At 42.8% G+C, this 21,684-nt stretch overlaps 1 protein-coding gene across 3 annotated transcripts in view; it reads right to left on the reverse strand.

The window, feature by feature from the left end:
- The window catches only part of NFATC1 (nuclear factor of activated T cells 1), a 130,473-nt gene that overhangs the window by 80,541 nt on the left and 28,248 nt on the right, over positions 1 to 21,684 (reverse strand). For all 3 annotated transcript variants that reach the window (XM_033154763.1, XM_033154764.1, XM_033154762.1), the window contains exon 3: positions 17,432 to 17,591. In XM_033154763.1, the coding sequence (XP_033010654.1) occupies positions 17,432 to 17,591 (160 nt within the window). The remainder of the gene's footprint in view (positions 1 to 17,431; positions 17,592 to 21,684) is intronic.

The following is a 21,684-nucleotide window of genomic DNA, read 5'->3' on the forward strand; positions in this document are numbered from 1 at the left end:
GTGGCAGCAGCAGATGAGTCATTCCTTGGAGGCCAGATCTGCTGCCCTTGTGGGTCCTGATGCCCAAGGCAGTCACCTCACCTTGCCTCATGAGTGGGCCAGCTGTACTCCTGAGCTTTGGTGCTTGAGGGAGTTGAGGGCTATGGCTGAGACACCGGTACACTGACCTCCACCAACCTGTGTTGGCAGGGAAGAGTTGTTGTAGACTCTGGCTTTTTGGAAGACCTTGCTGCAGCCATGGAAAGTGGACCAGGTAGAAAGCTACTGCTGGGAATGTTCCTGCTAATGACAACCAGAGTTGTGGAGGTGGAGGAGAGCCAAGCATTGATTCGCTGGATGCTAAGCCTCACCATTCTTCTAGAGCCAATGTAGTGACAATAAAGGGAGGGTGGACCTTTCCAAGCTGGCATGGCCTGGAATGTGGCAACAGATCTGCTACCCTACCCACCCCTCTCCACCCTGCCCTGCCAGTCTAGGATTGCTCTTCCTGTTTATCCTGCAGAACTCCTATAAGTTGAACTTCCCGGAAAATGCAAATATGCAGACTAACTGTACTACTCCTAAACTAATAAACAGAAAAGGAGTGAAAGCAACCAACATCTCTTCCGACTTTGTATCAGTTAATTCAAGTGGACTTCATGAGAAACCAACACCCTCTCCTGCACTTATTCATAGCACTAGTAATTTAATTTTTGCAGTGTCCACAGTTTCCACGCAAAAAAAAAATATGAAGGCATGAGGGAGGGAAAGGTGAAAGGAAGGATAATCATACATAGGATTTGTGTTAGATAAAATGCAGTATATGCTTCATTATTCAGATGGTAGTATCCACATTTCTCCTCAACTCCTCCATGGTCTCCCAATCTCTCCTCTTCACAGCTCTGTGGAATGGATGAGATGGAAGAAAATGCCATGGATTGCAAGAGCAATGCCATTGTTTTTGTATGTGTGGTCAACATCAGGCATTGCTTTTTCAGTCTGCGAACAAATAAGGCAATTCACCCAATTCTACACCTTTCTCTGCCTGCCCTGTTGGTGCTCTGTGGCCACTGCGGCCTCATCCATCATGCCCCATTCCAAGCTTTTATATGGCCAGTCACTTCCACCCCCTGTCCAATGGGGCTCAAGCATTTAAGCCAATTAAGGACATGGACACCTGTGGTTCTAGACAACCTTTGCTTCTAGCCTTTATTTCTTATAAGCTAGAACAGGTATTATTTATGTACAAACATCTGTCGGTAGCCTCTCTTTTTGCTGTATTGAAGCCAATGGAAGCCAAGGAACATTTAGATGAATATAGGAGAAGCCAATGGAAACCAAGGAACATTTAGATGAATATAGGAGTCAAACTACAGATCTATCTTATATCAGCTTGGTATTGTTTAACTGGAGTAAGCCAGGCAAGGACTCCTAGCTAAAAGCCACACCCAGTGACTATAGACAATACAAAGCTCGACGCACCAGTGGTCTGGCTCAGTTATAGGAGATGCCAGTAATTTAACCTTCTCGTTGAGCTATGGCCCCTCTCACAAAAATGAGAGCTGATCTAGTTTAGTGGTTAAGAACATGATCTACAGTCTGGAAATTACCCATTTTTTCCCCCAGCCATGAACTCAATGGCCTGCTCCCATATTGTCTCTCAGTTCTCCATCTCCCTGGAATAGGTGGGTAATGCTACCCTGCCCACCTGACATGGCTGCTAAAAGGGCAGCTAACAGGATGTAAATGTGACAGGCTCCCGTGTACAGGCTGCCAAAAAGCATTTGGCCACTTTGGCATTTGAGTTTATATGGCAGGCATAATGGTTCAAAAGGTTCTTAGCCCGTGAGTATGCAGCTTCTGTGCATTACTCTAAAAAGCCATCTGGCCACACTGTGCTGGCAGAGTCCAGAGCATGCAGCCAGGGCCTTATAAAGATTAGAGGTGTCGTGCACGATGCCAACAGAAGTAATTACGGTATTGTATAAATTGGCCCTGGAACTACATATGTGAATAGAATCAACCCCTTAGAAGAAGAAGAAACACTATGTCAAGAACTACGATGCCGTTCAAAAAAGACACAGGCTCGTCTTTAACAAGGTTGGTTACAAATAACACAGTAAAGTGCGTTGTCACCCCTTTTATCACACCGTTTCCTGAGAATTTGGCACTGAACATGCAGAAGTTTCGGGGAATGTATTGGAACTCGTGCCTTGCCAAAAAGAACCCGAAAGCCCACCCCGCTTTTGACTCTGAATAGGGATCAATTTCAAAGTTTATCTAAGACTGATGCCGCCTACAGTATTCTAACTGGCGTGGAAATAAAAAAAAAAAGCAGAGTCTTGCTGTGGCACTGGAAAATGCACTGATTAAGAGCTTTTAAAACAGAATTACCCACAAGCTTGTAGAGTAGCTTACGCTGCGCTGTATCTTTTTATCACATGGCACTGATCACCATCAGACTACGAATAGTCTGCAAAAAAAAAAAGTCTGAAAACTCTTCCTGCCTTAAACACTTTGCAGGCAGGGCGGGAGTTAAGTGAAAGTATGTGAGAAGTTTGACTTGCATTTATTTGCATGGTGGATGTTGCAATGAATTATCTCTCTACTTATCACCAAGATCTCACTCTCTGCTTCAAGAGAAGATAAATGATGAGCTCGTAGTCTAAGCGAAAAGCAAGGGAACATAGTTTCAGCCTAGTGGCAACCCCATACTGCATTCTCACCTTTTTGGGTGGAGACTATGAGTCACTAAAGTGGAAACATGCACTGTTATTATGCATGGTGTATTAATAGCTATATTGTTATGCCTTCATAACTTTCTAGTCTCGTAACCAATGGAAAAATGTATATTATAAAGAATGACAGCAGGTGAGCTGCTCTTGCTTAAAAACAAATGAAAGAATAGAATTCATTCTTCAATACATAATGGCCCCAATCCATTAAAAATTGGTAGTGATTATGTTTAGTGGGCTTCTTGACTACTTCGTAAAAAAACGACAGGATGGAAATGCCAAGAACAAGAGAAAAATGTTATTCAAAAGTGATCTGGGGCAGGAATCCTGATCATAATTATTTCACATTAAATACCATTGATGTAACTGAGAGCTAGTTTGGAATAGGTTAACATGCGATGGAAGTGAAGTCCACTGATATCAGTTGCAAATCCTATTAATATCAGCGGTACTTCAGCACAACTATCCCCACCCCGAAGAAAACAATTAATATTTGTGTGTATGCTCTGCAAAATAAAATTGCAGATCTCAAAGACTGAGTTTAAAATCATTGGCATTATTATAGAAAAGAAAATAAGGGACCACAATTGGCATCATCGCCAACATGCTGGATTCCCCAACCCGATGTTCTGCTAATCTAACCAATTAATCAATCCTATGCACAGTCACTTGGAAGTAAGGCATATGAAGTAACTTACTTAGAATTACAGCCCAAGTCAATATCATGAGAAGGCCTGACAGAACCCTAGAACTCTTCAAATTGAAAATGGGAACTGGTCGACATCTTATGGCGCTGCTACAACATTTAAAGGCCAGTTAACATGTGAGTGGGCCCAATAATATGGGTTCTCCTTCCCACCCAAGTGTTGCCTCAGCTGTTGGTAAGAAGAAGCGCTGCTCAAGGCACAGATGGAAATTGGTCCATAACCAACCACTGTGATCAGAGGCAGAATTAAGAGGTATCTCACAATGATGAGCAGATGGCTAAGAGGTAACACAAGGGCAACGGCAACAAATTTCTATTTAGTGGCCCCTTAAGGCTCCTGGCTTTCCAGGCTGAGCAGAGACATTATAGGCTGTGCTCGTAAATGCTAATAAATCACCATTCCACACAGAGAGTCCCAAAAAGTGTTCCCTGCTTCTGAAATGCTGCAGCATGAAATTCTTCAAGAGAGAAAAAGGTACTTCTACGTCTCGTTCTCTACCACATTCCCGCCTGATGGTCTGAGAGGGAAATCTGGTCATATGCACATAACAAGTGATCAAAAAAGACAAATGCAGATTTATCCAGGGACTCACAGGGATAAAAGTGCCTCTCAGGCAGTCCAGCTATGCTGGGAAGTTTCCACTGAAACATATGAAATATAGAAGTGATGCTGGCTATGCTTTGTCTCTCATCTATCAGCAACAAAAATCAGCCAGAAGCTTCCTCATGCTGCATATGATGAATTTGGTGGCATTAAAACCTCTCAAGTTTAACCTCCAATCAGAAAGGACACCATGAGAAGATAAGGAAGAAGAAGCTAGAAACAGAACATTTTGCCAATTTTTAAGCCAGTCAGTTGAGAAAACAGAGGGAAACAGCGCAAATTTTTGCATCCACTTAATCCTCCTGTCTTCTGTATGTCAAGTGCTGACCTGTCTCATTCCACTGGTCTCTACAGGCATGATAAATGGATTTTTGGAAGCTCACTATTTCCTAAAGGGGGAAAAACACCTTCTTCAAGTGCTGGACCTTATCAATAAAAAGAGCACCATCAATGTACAAACACAGGAACAACACAGGAAACTGCTTTATATCAAGCCAGATCATTGGTCAATCTGGCTTAGTCATGTCTACAAACTGGCTTGCAGTGGCTCTTCAGGGTTTCAGGCAGGGCTCTCTCCCAGGCCTACCTGGAGATGCTGGGGGCTAAATCTAGAACCTTCTGCAAACCTTCTGTAAACCTTGCAGTACAAAAAATTGGGGGGGGGGGGCTCTTGGAGGGAAAGAACCCCCACAAATCAGCCCAATGAGGACTGAGCATGGAATACTGACTGACTCCTGGAGAAGCAGAGGAGAAAAATGTGGAGAGGGAACAATGGAGTATCATGGAAGAAGGCAGTTCCAGCCAGTGAGCATGACTCCACATGGCAACATTTTGTTGCTGATCTGTATTGGGCACCTAGCATCTTGTTTTTCTTCTTCAACCCACAACAATCTGAACATTTCAACAACTGAAAAAAACTATTAATGGTGTGTCACAGCTGAATCCACACTGTTAAGACTTTTGGAGTGTACTTTTTACTGTTTGTAGGATATAAGTGCATTCATAATAATAATAATAATAATTTTTGTTATTTATATCCTACCCATCTGGCTGGGTTTCCCCAGCCACTCTGGGCAGCTTCCAGCATATACAAAAACATAATAAACCATCAAACATTTAAAATTTCCCAATACAGGGCTGCCTTCAGGTGTCTTCTAAAATTTATATAGTTATTAACCTCCTTGACATCTGATGGGAGGGCATTCCACAGGGCGGGCGCCACTACTGAGAAGGCCCTCTGCCTGGTTTCCCTGTAACTTCACTTCTCACAGTGAGGGAACGGCCAGAAGGCCCTCAGAGCTGGACCTCAGGGCTGGATGATGGGGTGGAGGAGGTTCTTCAGATATACAGGACCAAGGTAGCTTAGGGCTTTAAAGGTCAGCACTATTCTACGCCATTTGCAAAACAAAGGCTGTCTAGCACATCATTCACACACAAATCGAATTTCCCATGTTCTTTGTTGTGACGCTGCTTCCTGTAATATAATGCAACTTAATTTGAACAGATCCATGTGGAGAGCCACAAATGTGAAACACTTCTCGGGGTGGTAGTGGGTCTGCTAACTAAGGCATCACAAGACTCTCATGTTAAGGTTTTAGAACTGTTATGATTAAAATAAAACACAAGAATACACAAACAGCATTCTCAAAGTCCATGGGCTTTTTAACAGACAGCGTCCTTCAGAACAACAGCTGAGCTGGCAACCATCTAGGAATAGAGGAATCACCATTCACTTGGGTGATAAAGTGATATGTAGTACAGAAGTCATCAACTGTGTCCTTCTGTTCATGGATAGTTATTTGACCCAGTGGAAGCTCCCGTGAACAGAAAGCAGGGGAGACAAATTTCGCTGATACTCCTCTTCCTTCCATCAAGACCCTCCAGAACATGAGGGGCAGTAGAACAGGGCTTTTACCTGCAGGGGTTGCAAAAGAAAGGGACATTTGCAGACGTCACCTCCCTCCTCCCATTCACCAAAGCCCTTGCTAGATGAAAGAGCCTTTTATTAACAGAAGGGACACCATTACAGTGGTACCTCAGGTTACAAATACTTCAGGTTACAGACTCCGCTAACCCAGAAGTAGTACCTCGGGTTAAGAACTTTACCTCAGGATGAGAACAGAAATTGCACAGCGGTGGCGCAGCGTGAGGCCCCATTAGCTAAAGTGGTACCTCAGGTTAAGAATGGTTTCAGGTTAAGAACAGACCTCTGGAACGAATTAAGTTCGTAACCAGAGGTAGCACTGTACATACAACGAGGGATGTTGGATAATTCCCTGAGAAATGGAAATTGCCACAACTTGCATGTTTGCACGAGGCCAGGAACAGAAATCACACAAGTGAAAATTAGCACTATTTTACCATGGTTGTTGTTGTTTTTTAGTCAAATACTTTATGTAAATAATTAAGTTATTCTCTGCGTTGTTTTTGACATCTCCCTTCTGTTGAAATCTATTACGTTCATTTCGGCTGTAGCAAATGGCAAGACGAAAGTAGGTTTTTGTGGAAGACAAACTGCAGCAGAACAGAAACAGCTCTGGTTGTAATGAGCACAGGATGCGATGGAAATCATTGCCTATTTATATCCCTAAAGTTTTGCTACATTTCTTTGCAACTTTGATTCACGAGTCAGTTTCCCCCCCCCCCTCGTAAGACCACATCCTATATATTATTTCGTTGAAGAACCCAACGTCAGTTGCATTTCAGGTGGCCAACATGCCGTACATCTCTGTTTAACCCTGCCATCAGCGGTCGAACTTTCTAATGTAGTATACGCATGAGAAGTTCCGCAAGGATGAGGTTCCAGGAACAGCCCTTAATATCTCTAAATACTATGTTGTGGGGGGGGGGGAGCGGGAGCACAGAGAATCCATAGCCTCCTACCTATTCCCATGGCACACTCTGCCCAAACTGCCCCACCCTAATTATGCCATCCAGATTTCACTGATACATATAATTAACTATGTGTAATAACATACGCTTTCAATTTATTTCAGTCATTCCAGCCCTCCCCCACCAGCCCAACCCTAACTAGTAATACCATCCGTTCCTGTATCATTATAAAATGGTTTGAAAGCATGCCCAAACCTCCTACCCCATCCTAACTTTGGCTTTTCATAGAGACAAATTCTCCACCTTTCTGGAGATGCCAACGCTTTTTTACTAGCCCTGCTCCTATGCGTTTCATCGCAGCACTTCAACACAGAAATTAAGCCAGTGAAACCTTTCCCATCAGTTAGTTCATCTGCATTCAAGGAAAAGTTCCACCTGCTAAATTTCTGCAAGAAGACTTGCTTTTAAATGCATAGGTGTAGGGCCACCAAAAATGCTGGCAAGCCTAAACCTATCCTAACTACACACAATCACCCTACTAATTCCACTTTCCCTTCAGAGCAGCCATTCTGGGCCCCTGGAAACTAAAGTTGCCCTGAGGAGAGGAAAATAACACCGACATGTTATAATGCAGTGATATTCTAGAAAAAGTGAGTCACTTTTGTAAAAGAGAATGCAGTAGAGCAGTAGCTATAGATGATGCTTCAAAAACAGCTAGGTGGGAATTAAGGTTAAGATATGCACCACAAAGTTGACCTTTTTATTTATTTTTTAAAAAATCAATTTTATGAGAGTTTTCAGCCTAAAATACAATAAAAACCAATCTAAAGAAGATAAATAAAAAGGGAAGCAAGAAAAAGCAAGAGAAGAAAAAGAAAAAGAAGACAAGGTGAAAAAAAAATAAGCACAAGGTCCTCTGTTATAATTATATACGCTTGTTCCACACACAGAAGAGTGAACCCACCCAGCTCTCACCTGGGAGCTTCCCCCTCTTCTTCCAGCCTCCCACCCTGGGAAATCCTCTCTACCCTGCCTCTCACTCAGGGCCCTTGGTCTTCCATCCATCCGCTTCCTATGTGTATCTTCATTAATCCAATACAGAAAACTTCAAAAAACATAGCATAAATCTATATATAATTAACAGAGAGCAAGCAAAAATGAAAGACCAAAAAGAGGGTCTTCTGATTCTCTGTCTGCCTATTGTATTTCTAACAATTATTTAAAGTACTCAAGGTATCCACTCCCAGATGACTTTTAGCTGTATTAATTTCCAGTCCCCCCCCTCAATCTACCAGGTGTTATATTTTCAATCTTCACATCCCAGTTGTATTTTCAAGGCTGCAGTAGCAGTTGCACACTTCAAATGTGTGTTTGGGGGACACTTTTCTGCCATGTCTAGACGGCAGGGCTGCTCCGGTGGAAGCTTTCAGGCCTTTCAGCTCTTTACTCTGCTCAATTCATATTACACGGTAAACAAAAAGATAGAAGAAATGACAGGTGATGAGTAAAAATATTTCGAGCGGCATGGGGGGGATTAATAATAAAAAGCCCTCTCCACTCACAGACTCTGAATCAGCAAATTCTGCCTAAACTTGAGAGTCTGAGTGACGATGCCTCCAGAGCACACACAACATTTGCCGCAGCAATTAATTTAGCCATTTCCAAAGACGGATTTCGGATTCAACTACATTAGTAAAAAACAACAACCCATCATTTTAAATGTGTTATAAACATGCAACACCAGAAGGCGCTGCAGAGCACAAAACTTTTCTATGTGATTTTATATAGGGTTTTCATTTCTTTTGTTATAATGATTTAATTTATTACTTATTTTTAGCAGGAGTTTTTCCTGTGTGTAGATCCACCCTAGAGAAAATGATGTCTCAGTACGTTGATGTGGTTTATGCCAAACTCCACCTTTATCTGCCGTCCTGTCTGACTGGCTCTGTTCCTGTACCATAATTTCATGACCAGTTGGCTTCAGTAATGTTCAGCCCTCTGAAGTATGTCCTGGTGTAGAAAGTTTGAGGACCCCTATCCTAAATCATTATTCCAAAAACATAAGATAGACCCCCCTTTTTGTTGTTACAGCGTACACACCCCAACAAGCCACCTGGTTCCGTGTAACATGTACCAGCAATGAAATAATCAAAAGCAGCAGCGCACCCTGTTTCAGTGCATCCTATTTTCACTCTGAGATGTACTGTTTTTTGTGATCCAATTACTATCTAAAATATATAGCATTTTACTTATAAGGCATTCGGAGAGACCAACACAACACACCAATCTTTCAAATCTCAGCAGCCTTCCTGATAGTAATCCTTAGCCTTTCCATTTTCTGAAGAATGCATTTTTGGGAAGCGGAGATGGCTACCTTTGGCAGCTCTGGTTATGCAGTAATCCTGTGGAGCTGGCTGCATGTGAGCTAAGAAACTTTCCCCGCCCTAGATAATTCACTAATGATGCACAGCCCTGCTCCCATTTTATTAGATTTATGGCAGCAATAATATGCATAAAACATCTGCCAGGCTATTCTCCTTTTCAATTTTGATTATCTGTCTGCTACTTTGTGGTTAGCTTTAACTATGCAGAGGCAAGATGTGTGAAAGCTATTCAGTTTAGATTTATTCTTTAAAAGTACCGTCTGTCTAAAAGCAGGGCTATAAAATTTAGGCTCCCTGTCTGGACCGTAGTACAGCTCCGCGGCTGCATGCTATTAACTGCAACCTGGCTAACAGGTGCTTGCCAATTTCTGTATATTCTCAGTGTGAGACGGGATTACAATTCCCTCTGGTTGAAAGGGTAACATTTTCTTTCAAGGGCCAGTTACACCCCCCCCCCCCCCAAAAAAAAGAGGCATAAAAAGGAAGCCTGCCATATCGGGATGAATTGAATCACAGCGTACCAGTAAGCCTCTATATTTAAAACTTTTGTTTTATCTATCCTCTTGTCAAACTGCACTTCACACAATACTTCCCTAGTCACTTGGGTTTCACCTCACAATTTCAGCAAAAACCAGTGATTAGCAGCAGGTGAGCAGGACAGTCTCTTTGAAAATCCAGTGGGTCACTTTCAATTATCCCCTGAAGTTACCGGTATTTGTTGGGCTATGAGGGGTTTACGGAAGAGGTCCTGTCTCCCAATTGTACTTTCAGCCAAGCCACTAACTCCAGCTTTTCTGTTGATGTTGAAGGCAGTGTTTCGAAATTAGCCAGGCACATTTTGCACCTGACTATTGGCCACTTGCGACCAAGTGAAGATGCCTGGGTCCCAGGATGGTGCATGCCTGGGGATCGTTGGAACTTGCCTGTTTTCACACACCAGCAACATACTCTGTAGTATACTATCAGTTATATTTTATCTGCACAATCAAAATGAATTTCAGGAACCAAAACGCTTTTTTCTGTCCAGCCTGAGCAAGAGCAGTGGACAACATTATAGTTAATTGTTGCCACTTGTCTTCACTTACCTCACCCCCCCCCCTGCCCTGCTCACAGTTGTGAAGAATATTTACAGTGGTGCCCCGCTAGACGAATGCCTCGCTAGACGAAAAACTCGCTAGACGAAGGCATTCGTCTAGCGGGAGGCTGCCCCGCAAGACGAAAAAGTCTATGGGGCTGCCTCGCAAGACGAATTTTTTTCGTCTTTTTTTCTGTCTAGCGAAAACCATGGTTTACATTGCCGCTTCGCTAGACGAAAAAACCACTAGGCGAAAATATTCGCAGAACGAATTATTTTCGTCTAGCGGGGCACCACTGTATATATATTCTCCAATGCTGTCCCTGGATAAAGTGACTTTTATTCTTTCAGTTCTCAAAATTCTTAAGCTAGCTCATGGTTGTCATCTGAACTAGCTAGATGTTTAACTGAGAATCAATCACAGTCAGTCCATCATTTGAAAAATAAGACTTTAGAGCGGTCTTGCCCCAAAATGGCAACTAGGCATTTCATTTTGGCAACTGTAACCTTGGTTTAAGGACCCATTTGGTGCCTAGCTTATATAGCTGAGTTTCTAACGCTGATGGAAGGAGCATCTAAAACACATATTTCCAAAAAGAAATCCCCCCTTCATCTGCTATTGTTTTAAACTCTTTCACTATGTGCAACAAGACTCCAGTTAGATTAACATTTGCAACCCATTTTTCTAAAAAAAAAAAAGATTTTTAACTCAATGGCTCACAAAAATGATTAAAAACATAATGAAAAGTTACTAGAATTTAAAACTTAAAAAAACCTGTCATTTTAACAAGCAACAGCTTCATTCATCTAACGAATAGCAAATGTCTGACAAGCACTGGATGCAATAGGAGTTGTTTCTGAGTAAAGAGGCATGGAATCGTGTCTCCCCAAAGAAGCATCTTCAGCAGAGAGTCCAAATTCCAAAAGAGCTAATGACACAACTAACTGGGATGGACTGTCACACTTCTTTAGAACTTGCTGGGTTCCTTCTAAAGAGACAAGCTGTTCTCTTATTTGTGTGGCAGAGGAGTGATGGTTCTATCAAATCCCTTTGCACACTGGGAAACGCATGAGGGGTCTAGCAGTTCAAACTGAATAGCCACAACAACTCATGTTCCAGTCATGCTCCCACTACTGCATGTTCACCAGCAATGTGAAAGGGTCCTACACATAGACAAATGCACTTGTGCACAACTCCATGCAAGGGGAGGATTCTGATTGTACACACATTGCTTCACCATTAGGGGCAAGTCTGGTATAAACAGCAACCAGAGGACAGCGAACACAGTGGAACAATGCGTGGTTTGAGTTAACCACATAGTAAACTCACTGTAAGAAGCCCTCCTGCAGCCACAGATTTTATTCCTCTCCTCTACTTCCCCCTCCCACAATTAATAGGTTTTGAACTCAAAAACTGGGTGAAACGCTGGCATTGTCAGTTTTATGGAATGTTCTCTTACACCATATATGCTTTTATCAGTGTTTGTAAATGCTTTGAACCTTCTTCAGTATATAGACTTCCAAAATATGTTATCTCTCCTTTACTCATTGCAAAAACAAACCACACTCTGGAGTTAAAATTAACATACCTTATCTTTATTATTAAGCATCTTGTGGTGATGCTCATGCATCCCAAAGCACTACAGGCACAACCAAGAAACTGAATGGACATAACTGAAAGTGAGCACACCAGGACACGTCTAAACAGCTGCTTCCCCCACTATCAGCAAATTAGTATAAAAAGCAACAACAAAGCCCTTAGAAAGTAGCAAAAGGAAGTATGGGATTGCTTTTCCACAAGCTGTGGCATAGCAGCCACATTCAGACAACCACAATCTAGGCTCCAGAAACTAAAACATGAACCAGTCTTTTGGTCACATAAACAGCCCCGCCACTCCTCCCTTCACACAACTGAACAAACAACTTGGGAAGACTTCCACTAACCATGGTTTCCCATTTTGTCCTAACTGGGAAATTGTGGTTAATGTCTTTGGAACGAACCTGGATATGAACAAAGCCATGGGGCTTTTCTACATTTTTCTGGACAGGCCAACCAACAAGTCATTTGGACAAAGGACTGAGAAACGCTGAGAGCTAGAAGAAGAAGAAGAAGAAGAAGAAGAAGAAGAAGAAGAAGAAGAAGAAGAAGAGTTTGGATTTGATATCCCGCTTTTCACTACCCAAAGGAGTCACAAAGCGGTTAACATTCTCCTTTCCCTTCCTCCCCCACAACAAACACTCTGTGAGGTGAGTGAGGCTGAGAGACTTCAAAGAAGTGTGACTAGCCCAAGGTCACCCAGCAGCTGCATGTGGAGGAGCAGAGACACGAACCCGGTTCCCCAGATTACAAGTCTGCTGCTCTTAACCACTACACCACACTGGCTCTCCAGTGGCAGATGAGTCCAAAACTTTTCAGTTTAATGCTGTATTGTGTTTTTAATATTCGATTGAGAGCTGCCCAGAATGGCTGGGGAAACCCAGCCAGATGGGCGGGGTATAAATAATAAATTATTATTTATGATGATGATGATTCTATATCCACTTGCTGCCGAATGGAGGGGTTTGTCAGCTCTAACCCTCGATTACTTTTTAATTTCTCTTCTGTTTCCTGTGTACAAGGCGTCTAGTTCTGAAATAGCCCATAGTACTTGAGAGTGAAAATATGCTCTATGTGCTCAGTATCAGAGAAATCAAATCAGTTGCCTAGGGCCACACAGGATGTTAGTGGGAGGGCAGGATTTGAAATCCAGATTCTTCAATTCCCAGAACAGAAGATTCTTTTTCTCCCTTTGCAAAGTGCTGAATATAGAAGAGTCATTATGATTAGCAACACAGCTTTATGAGACGGGGCATGAAACCCTTTGCCAAGCATTACCTCACAGTGGCCAATTAACCAGCACCTTTGATTAGCCAGTGTTCTCAAAACATTTTTAGTTCTTTCTAGGTGTGTCAAGCTCATCTCACTCTCCAAGCATTTAGAAATCCTCAGGATAACTCAGGGCTGCCATGGTACCATAGCTAAACAAGTATACAGCAAATGTGTAGGAGTGTGGGAAGTTAGATTAATTGCTCAGGTGAGTTTATGCATATTCATTCTGAGGGTGGCAAAAATAATAAGTCACAAAACAGTTGAGCGCATGAGGCTGAGGTCTCTCCCTGAAAACAGGTGACATCTCCCTTATCACTAATTATCTCACTTGGCTGAATAGTGCTGGGGAGAAAGAGAGATGGCTAAAGAAGGAATTGAACGAGGGAAATGAGGAGTGAAGCTCAGCAAACTAGATTTAACATTCATCCAGCCAATGCCGTATCTATGTTGTAACAGACCACCCAGCTGTGCCAACTGCAATGACAACATACACATGCGAGTGCTGGTTTGCCCTGGCAATTGCAGCGAGATGAGAAAGAAGTAGAGAGCCTAATAATATACAGATCAGAATATGTTGAACCAACACAGAAACTAAATGTGGTAAATGAAATTGTGCATCAGATAGAGACTGCTGCAGGGCATGGCTCCTCTACATTTAATAGTTGTGCTCATGAGGAAGTCAACAGCAGACAGATAGAATACACTTCCAGTTTTCCTTACACACTCTCTTCAAAAGAATACAGAGAAACCACCACAGACCCAGTGTGAGGGCTCATGCCTCAAGTGGCGTTGACCCAGCCTGACTTCCATGGCGGGACATCACAGTCCCTTCTCCTCAAAGCCCAGGCGAAGATGGGCTCACACCATTGCGAACACTGTGCCCAGAGCCTCTTTGCCCTGTCTGCCTCCTCAGCAAGCCCTATGGCCGATACAGCAAGGTCCTTCCAGGGACAGAGTCATCGGAGGACATCCGTGGGAACCAACAATTCTCAGCAAAAGAAGAAGAGGGAAGGAAATGCCAGCTGAATAACCCTGGCACCATGTTGTCTCTGGTCCTGATACCAGACTTGAATGGAGCTTTTATTATGATAATACTTTATATGCTGCTTTGAGTGCCTCTCGGGGCTTTAAAGCGGGATGTAAGTTAAATTAAGAAGTAAGCAAACACTGGTGTGCAAGGCTCTAGCTGTCTGCTCAGGTTCCAGCCATGTTTCGCTGTCTGTCCTCCTGATTTCCAGCTCTTTGGCTTTCTATAGACTGACCCCCTTCCCTCAGGAGAAGAGGTGCAGTTTGGGCTGGCATGAGTCAGGATGCCTGAATGTTGGCATCCCTTCAAATAGATAGATAGATAGATAGATAGATAGATAGATAGATAGATAGATAGACAGATAGCCGGATGGATGGACAGACAGACAGATAGCTGGATGGATGGATGGATGGATAGATGATAGATAGATAGATAGATAGATAGATAGATAGATAGATAGATACTATTATTCCTATGATTCTATGAATAGACAGACAGACAGACAGACAGCTGGATGGATGGATGGATGGATGGATAGATGATAGATAGATGGATGGATAGATGATAGATAGATAGATAGACAGACAGACAGCTGGATGGATGGATGGATAGATGATAGATAGATGAGAGAGAGAGAGAGAGAGAGAGAGAGAGAGAGAGAGAGAGAGAGAGAGAATATCAATGGAGACTGTGGGGAGGGGGAAAGGATGCTAGGAATAAAACAAAAATACTTAGGGAACCCCCTGCTCATGGAGAAGGAGAACAAAGAAAATCAAGCTCCACTTATTCCAGGGACTGAAAACTAGATTCATATTCATTACACCCATGGATCTGAGGTTTGCTTTCCTCTTTTCCTTCCAACTTTTTTTTTTTACTGCTTCCCTTTTCCTTTTCTTCAACCCTGCCTATGCAGAGACACGCAGCAGACTTCGTTTTATTTCCACACACTGTAGAAAGAGATTGCAGGGGAGTGCCAGGACACATTTAGCCCAATTAAATGTTGGCACTGTGTTCCATTTCCCCCCCCCCCATTCACCCGGGTGGAAATTTTAAAGGTCAAACTGGCCACTGTGAATTGATGCCTCCCATCTACATTTCCTTGCACTGGGCTGCTAGCAGGGTACATACAAACAAATGTATCACTACAAATTTTAATCTTAAACATCACTTGTTGTTTTTGCTTTAAATACACAAATAATGAGATAGGAGTGATGAAATTTCCACAGTGAAATGTGCTAAAGAAGCTAAACGGTGGTAGTAAAATCTTTAGCTATCTCTCTGGAATTCAAGACTTAAAATTATTCCCAGCTGAAAACCACCCCAAACTTGCATTCTTTTTTTTCTTCTTCAAAGAATGAGCAGAGAGCACATTTCAAGAAAGATTCTTCCACCGGCACCCCCCAAGCTTTTAAATAAATGCAGGCCACATGATAGGAATTTTAGGCCCCATCAAACCAAGTACTTCATGAGCTTCCACAAACACCCAAGCATTAGCCAACCCTATTTCTTACACAGGTATACACAGGTATATATCTTGTCTGTTCTGCTTTCCATGAAGAAGGTCTCAGGTTCAATCCTAGAATATCCAGGTAGGTTTCAGAAAAGACATCTGTCTGAAACGCTGCAGACCCTCTCCTAATAAGCATCAACAATACTAAGACATCCCAAATGGGAGGCTATTGTGGTATACAAATGGTATCTTGCCATAGACTTCAGTAAGATTTCTTATGTAAGCCAAGGAAATCATGGTGTTGCCCCTGTATTACTGACAGAACCATAATTCAGCTACAGAAGATTTGACAGCACACTGTTCAACCTGTAGCTTTCAGGGGACGAATGGGTGTGAGAGGAGGAAAAGAGTAGACAAAGAGCGCTTGCTTGCCAATTTTGAATTAATCACACTGGAAACAAGCTTATTTCCATCTGAAACAAAATGCAACACACTCTGAAAACATTTATGAAAGAAAAGCCATTCCACCCAACAGACTTTGTAAATACAGCAAAAGAAAACTCCTTCCTGCTTTTCTCTCAAGAAGTCTTGTTACAATCTTCTGCATGCATCAATTTCAATATCGGAGATGTAACAACATCAACAAGCCAGAAACATCCTGCATTACACAGAGACTTTGAGCAATTATCTTTGGACATAGGAGTGTGGAGCCAATACTGCGGAATACATCATTGCATATTCTGAAAATGTGCAGTATTAAGGAGACCGGGAAGTAAACTTGCTCTGGGTATTCGTAGTGCAGTTGTTATCACTCACCTATCACTGTATCTTCTTATGCACATCTCCTGAGTACAAATTCAACAGTGATATATGGCTGTTGCTGAAAATGTTTATTCATGCTGCTGTAATGCACAAGGATGCACACGCCAACCAGCTTCTCCCTGCACCAGTTGGGCACCTTGTTTCAGGCTACCAGAGCTCATGCACAAACATAGTCTGATCGTAGGAGTTAGGCTCATCTAAGGCCCCTGAATGCAATGGTTTTAAACACACCTAACACTGCATAGAATTGCAGTCTGAGTGGCATGTCAAGTGCTACATAACTGTCAGCAAACAGAAGCATTTTGATAGCAACCACATTATTGTGGTTCTGTATGAAGCACACTGTAGGGCACACATTCAGTCTTTGGAGGCCTGTTGTTGTTGAACCAATGAAGGCTTATGCCCACGGCAAAAAAGTATTTAACATGTAATATTTGTTTGTTTGTTTGTTTGTTATACTGCCCTTCATCATAAGATCTCAGGGTGGTACACAGAATAAAACACAGGATAAAAATAAGTAAATAATTGGAACAAAACAGCAAAACCTCCCCTCTTCCTACAGACACATTTAAAAGGCTGTAGAATATTAATCAGCCCAAAGCCTGGCTGAAGAACATTCTCACCTAGTGCCTAAAAATATATAATGAAGGCACCAGGCGGGTCTCCCTGGGGAGAGCATTCCGCAAGCAGGGAGCCACTACAGAGAAGGCCCATTCTCGTGTTGCCACCCTCCAAACCTCATGTGGAGGGGGCACACGAAAAAAAGCCTCAGAGGATGAACACAGAATCCAGGACGGTTTATATGGGGACAGTTTATATGGTTCAACAGAGGCCAAGACTTAACTTATGGAAGTAGCATAAAAGCTTATTTGAATTTGCAAGAGATACGCACAGGGGTCCTTGCCCAAACAAACAAGCCATCTTAGCTAGCATGAGAAAGGCTATTACCTGCACCACTGGGTGTCCCCCCGCAGATGCCTTGACAGCCCCTCGACTCCCTTCGGTCTCGTAATGGGCTCGGTGGTGGGACTTCGGCTGCACTTCAATCCGAAGTTCATAAGGTCCTGAGTGAGACGGCAGCTGCCAATCCAGAGCAGGCAAGGATGGGCTGTAATGGAAAGCAACCGCAATTAAATATTAACATCCAGTCCACTATCATAAACCGCAAGAATCTGGCACTATTACTTTAGAGGCCACGTTTAGCAGTTCATCCTTCACCATCTTACACTTAAAATTTCATCAATGGAGATAATGGTATGACATAAGTAATTTAATAGGTAATGGTTATTTTATGAAGATTTATGGATGGCACAGATTTGATAGGCCAGATGCAATCAGATGCTTAAACAAAAACGGAAAACATTTTAAGTTTGGTTTAAAAAAAAAACACCACTTAATGCATCAGCCCATTAATCAAAATGGACAAATGCAGAGAAGTAAGATGTGTGCATGGGGGGGGGGATCTATTCTGAGTTAGACTCTGGGTGAGGTTGGGTATCAGAACTTCAGTTTCTCCAATTTACATTCAACCTACTTTGTTTTGATCATGTTTCAGCAGCAACCCAAATTATTTAGTTGGCTTCAGCCACAGATTGGCTCAGCAATGTTCCCTCTGCACTAAGGGTGTATCTTTGCTTTCTTCAGCATAGCCAAACCATGTGGCGAATGACTTCAGCCAGCAATGAGTCCATGCCTTCCTGTACTGCCATTGTGGAGAGTTCACCTCTATGACAGGCAGGGCAGATGCCGGAACAGGATCTCTCAGGTGATGCTGCACCTGTCTTTCAGAGATTCCCCCTCCCCCTCTCTCAACAACATCTAGAGGGCCTCATGTCTCCGCATCTACCCAAGGTGAAAAATGAGCACTGAGTTGTCGCATAAGTGCAACCATTTACAGTTTATGCAGGTAATATAGGCCAGTGGTAGCCAATCTTTTTGACAAGTCAAGTCCAAGATATCAGAGTGACCCTCTCCTCTCTATGTATGTTGCCTCACATGGCTGTTGAGTTGGGGACTAGGCGATATCACCTTGCAGGAAGGGCAGGTACATACCTGACAATTTATCAGTTGAAATTATTTCTATCCTGCCTTGCAGCTTGAGTTTCCAAAACAGAAACGGATAAGATCCAGCAATAGCCTAAATATGCATTAAAAAGTAACAATGAAAGTTAAAAGGTCCTAATTGCCATTAAAAGCATGAGTCTAAAAGCCACCAGGTAGGAAAACTGAGAAAATGAACTGGGGAAGAAGCAGTCCACAATCAAGGTGACACAGTAGAGAAGGAAACTCTTGATCTCAAGGTTGTGGGTTTGAGCCCCATGTTGGCCAAAAAAAGATTCCTGTATTGGACTAGATGACCCTCGTGGTCCCTTCCAACTGTGATTTTATGTGTCTCATGCCTACCCCCTCCTCTCAGAAGGTGAGGATACTTTGAGCAGGGCCTCTGAGGAAGATCTGCACAAGGCAGTTTCATGTGAGAGTCAACAGTCCTTCCAGTCCCAAGCCACTTACGAAGTCTTAAGATCAAAGCCAACTTAACTATGTTATAGCCAGGCCCATGGCTCCTCCTGCTGCCATCCAGTTATGCCATAAAGTCCTGCTCTCTGTGCCACAGACCACTGGAACTCAAATCTGAGTGAGTGACTTATCCCCCATTATAGACTCAATGGTTAGTGTGAATGGGACCCAGGGTAAAATCTACTACCAAAATATTATCTACAACTATAAGAGGCAGACACATTTCCATCATTTTAAGTCAAAGCTGCTATGATTACAGTGTTACCATGCCACACTGTCTTGAGAAGCCTGAGGTGACTGGCATAAAGTTTTCACTCAAGCACAATTGGCAACTTCATGAGGCTCATCCTGCTCTGTGTACATCTATGTGTGCTAGCATTTAAATGTTCCTGGATAATTATCTGGAGCTCCTGCTTGACTGCAAGAATAATTTATATAATATAGAGCAGCTGCTGATCACTTCATGTTATGAAACAGATGCTTCCATCTTTAAGCCGGTTCATATATGATGGATTTCGCTCTCTCTTTCCCCCAAATATCTATCCAATTGTGACATTTTCAGGGTGTTTCGTTCTTAAAAGCTCTAATCCATCAATCATCACAAAGTTTGGATCCTCTAACTTTTAAAGGGAGATGGAGAAAAAAGCAAGGTGAAGCTGGGTGAATTAAAAAAAACACACACAAACAAAATTTATTTTCTCTGCTTAAAGATCTTAGAGGAGCACCTGAAACACTGACTGAATGCAGTTGCTGTTTCTGTTATAAGGCAGCCATGTGTAGTTAGGCACGCCATAATTAAAATCCCACTGCAAGGGCCGACCAACAAAAGTAATAATAATAAATTGAGAATTAAATGCAGTTTTCCTGACAGAGGAAGTGGCATGATGCTTTAAACAGTTTCATGGGTTGTGGCTTGGTAATGCAATTTCCTATTCTAGGTTATCTGTATTGTGCACTTAATTTCCTGCAGCACAACTTGCTTAAAAGGAAGAGATATCAAACATATATTTAGATTGTAGAAGTTCTTTCATGGGGGAGGGAACCAGGAGAGCCCAACTGCATCACACGCAGGATAATATCCTGAAGAATACATGGGCAGATGCTCAGTGAAGACAAGAGCTGCACTACACTGTACTATTCCATAAGCATCAGCTGTTTTGTGTAGATCTAAAATTAATGTAACATATGAACGAGACAAATGTGCCAGGGTTGGCTGACTGTTGACTTATACCAGGCATCCCCAAACTCGGCCCTCCAGATGTTTTGGGACTACAGTTCCCATTATCTTTGACCACTGGTCCTGTTAGCTAGGGATGATGGGAGTTGCAGTCCCAAAACATCTGGAGGGCCAAGTTTGTGGGTGACTGACTTATACCCTCAATGTTAAATCTGGGTTTCCCGCCATGTTCATGTGTGAATTGGCCCCTAATCAGCAAAATCCCAAAGTCTTCTTTGGAGCTAGCCTGATCATAAACTGGCAAACTCACTGTCAGGAAACCCCCCTCCCCACGACAGGTAGCATCCCGGGAGAGCTTGCAGTACAGGGAACCACCCCCTTTGTTCACCAGTTCGTCATCCCCCTCCTCAGCAGGAAGCGACCATTCCTCCAGTGGGGAGGGGGAGTTAGAGGCAGGAAGTTGGCGCAGGGGCTGTGAAGAGATCGCAGAGCCTGAGCACCAAGGGGGAAGCGGGGAACAGGGACAGTTTCCCGCGCCCCGAGTTCGCAGACAGGAAAGACGTGGAAGGGGGAGGCGGGAGTTCAGGATCCCGTGCCTCTTTTGCTGGACAAAGAACCGGAAGGGTTCATTCCCGGACTCTGCAGAGGGATGAGATGGACGTTTGAACTTTTGCTCCACTGTAAATATCTGCACAATAAAGCACTTAGTTTTTAGAAGTGCTGTGTTCGACTGTTTTCTCTTGAGCAACCACTGAACGTCCTTACACTCACCCACTGTTATTCTAGTATGAAAATTCAGTACTCTTCCAGGACTAGCTTGGCTGTGAAACTGATTGCAGCCACACAAATGCTTGGAGCAAGGCAGAGTGGGTGGAGCCAGTGGAGCAAATAAAGTTGTCACAATTTTCCTGGTCTCTCTTCTTGCCTTTCACAGCCACCCGCCACGCCCAAATTGAGCGAGTAAAATTAATCCTATCGTGTCATGAAAAGCCTTCACTGCTTAATTTTTATGCATCGAGGAGCAATCAAGGACAGAGGAGTCAGATCAGTTTAACAGAACTGGCAACGATTCACAACAGCAGTTGATCGGTTTAACAAGAGCAACACACAGAATGTCAAACTGCACAGGTGATGCCTAGTGACATCTTATATGTGGTGATCACATGAAATATCATTATCTAGCCAGATCTTTTTCTTTAAAATACCTTTCTCTCCTTTTGCAGAAAAGGATTGAAATAGTTCACAGTGGAAGGAAACTGGAAATTAAGTTTCCAACAAATCCCTGTTTTTCAGCAAAGTTTAAAAAGTTAGGAGAAAGAGTGATCTTACTTAGGATCCGTAACGCTGAATTTTACATATGGTATTTCAATAATCCACAGTGGTGCCGAAGGAGGATTTTAAAAAACCACCCTATTTCTAGGAGTATTCCAAAATCAAATTTATGAAATGTCTTATGATATAAAGTTATAAACAATATCAGGAGCTATGATGAGGAAAGGGCTGAATT

This window comes from Lacerta agilis, chromosome 7 (assembly GCF_009819535.1).
Source record: "Lacerta agilis isolate rLacAgi1 chromosome 7, rLacAgi1.pri, whole genome shotgun sequence".
Taxonomy (NCBI): domain Eukaryota; kingdom Metazoa; phylum Chordata; class Lepidosauria; order Squamata; family Lacertidae; genus Lacerta; species Lacerta agilis.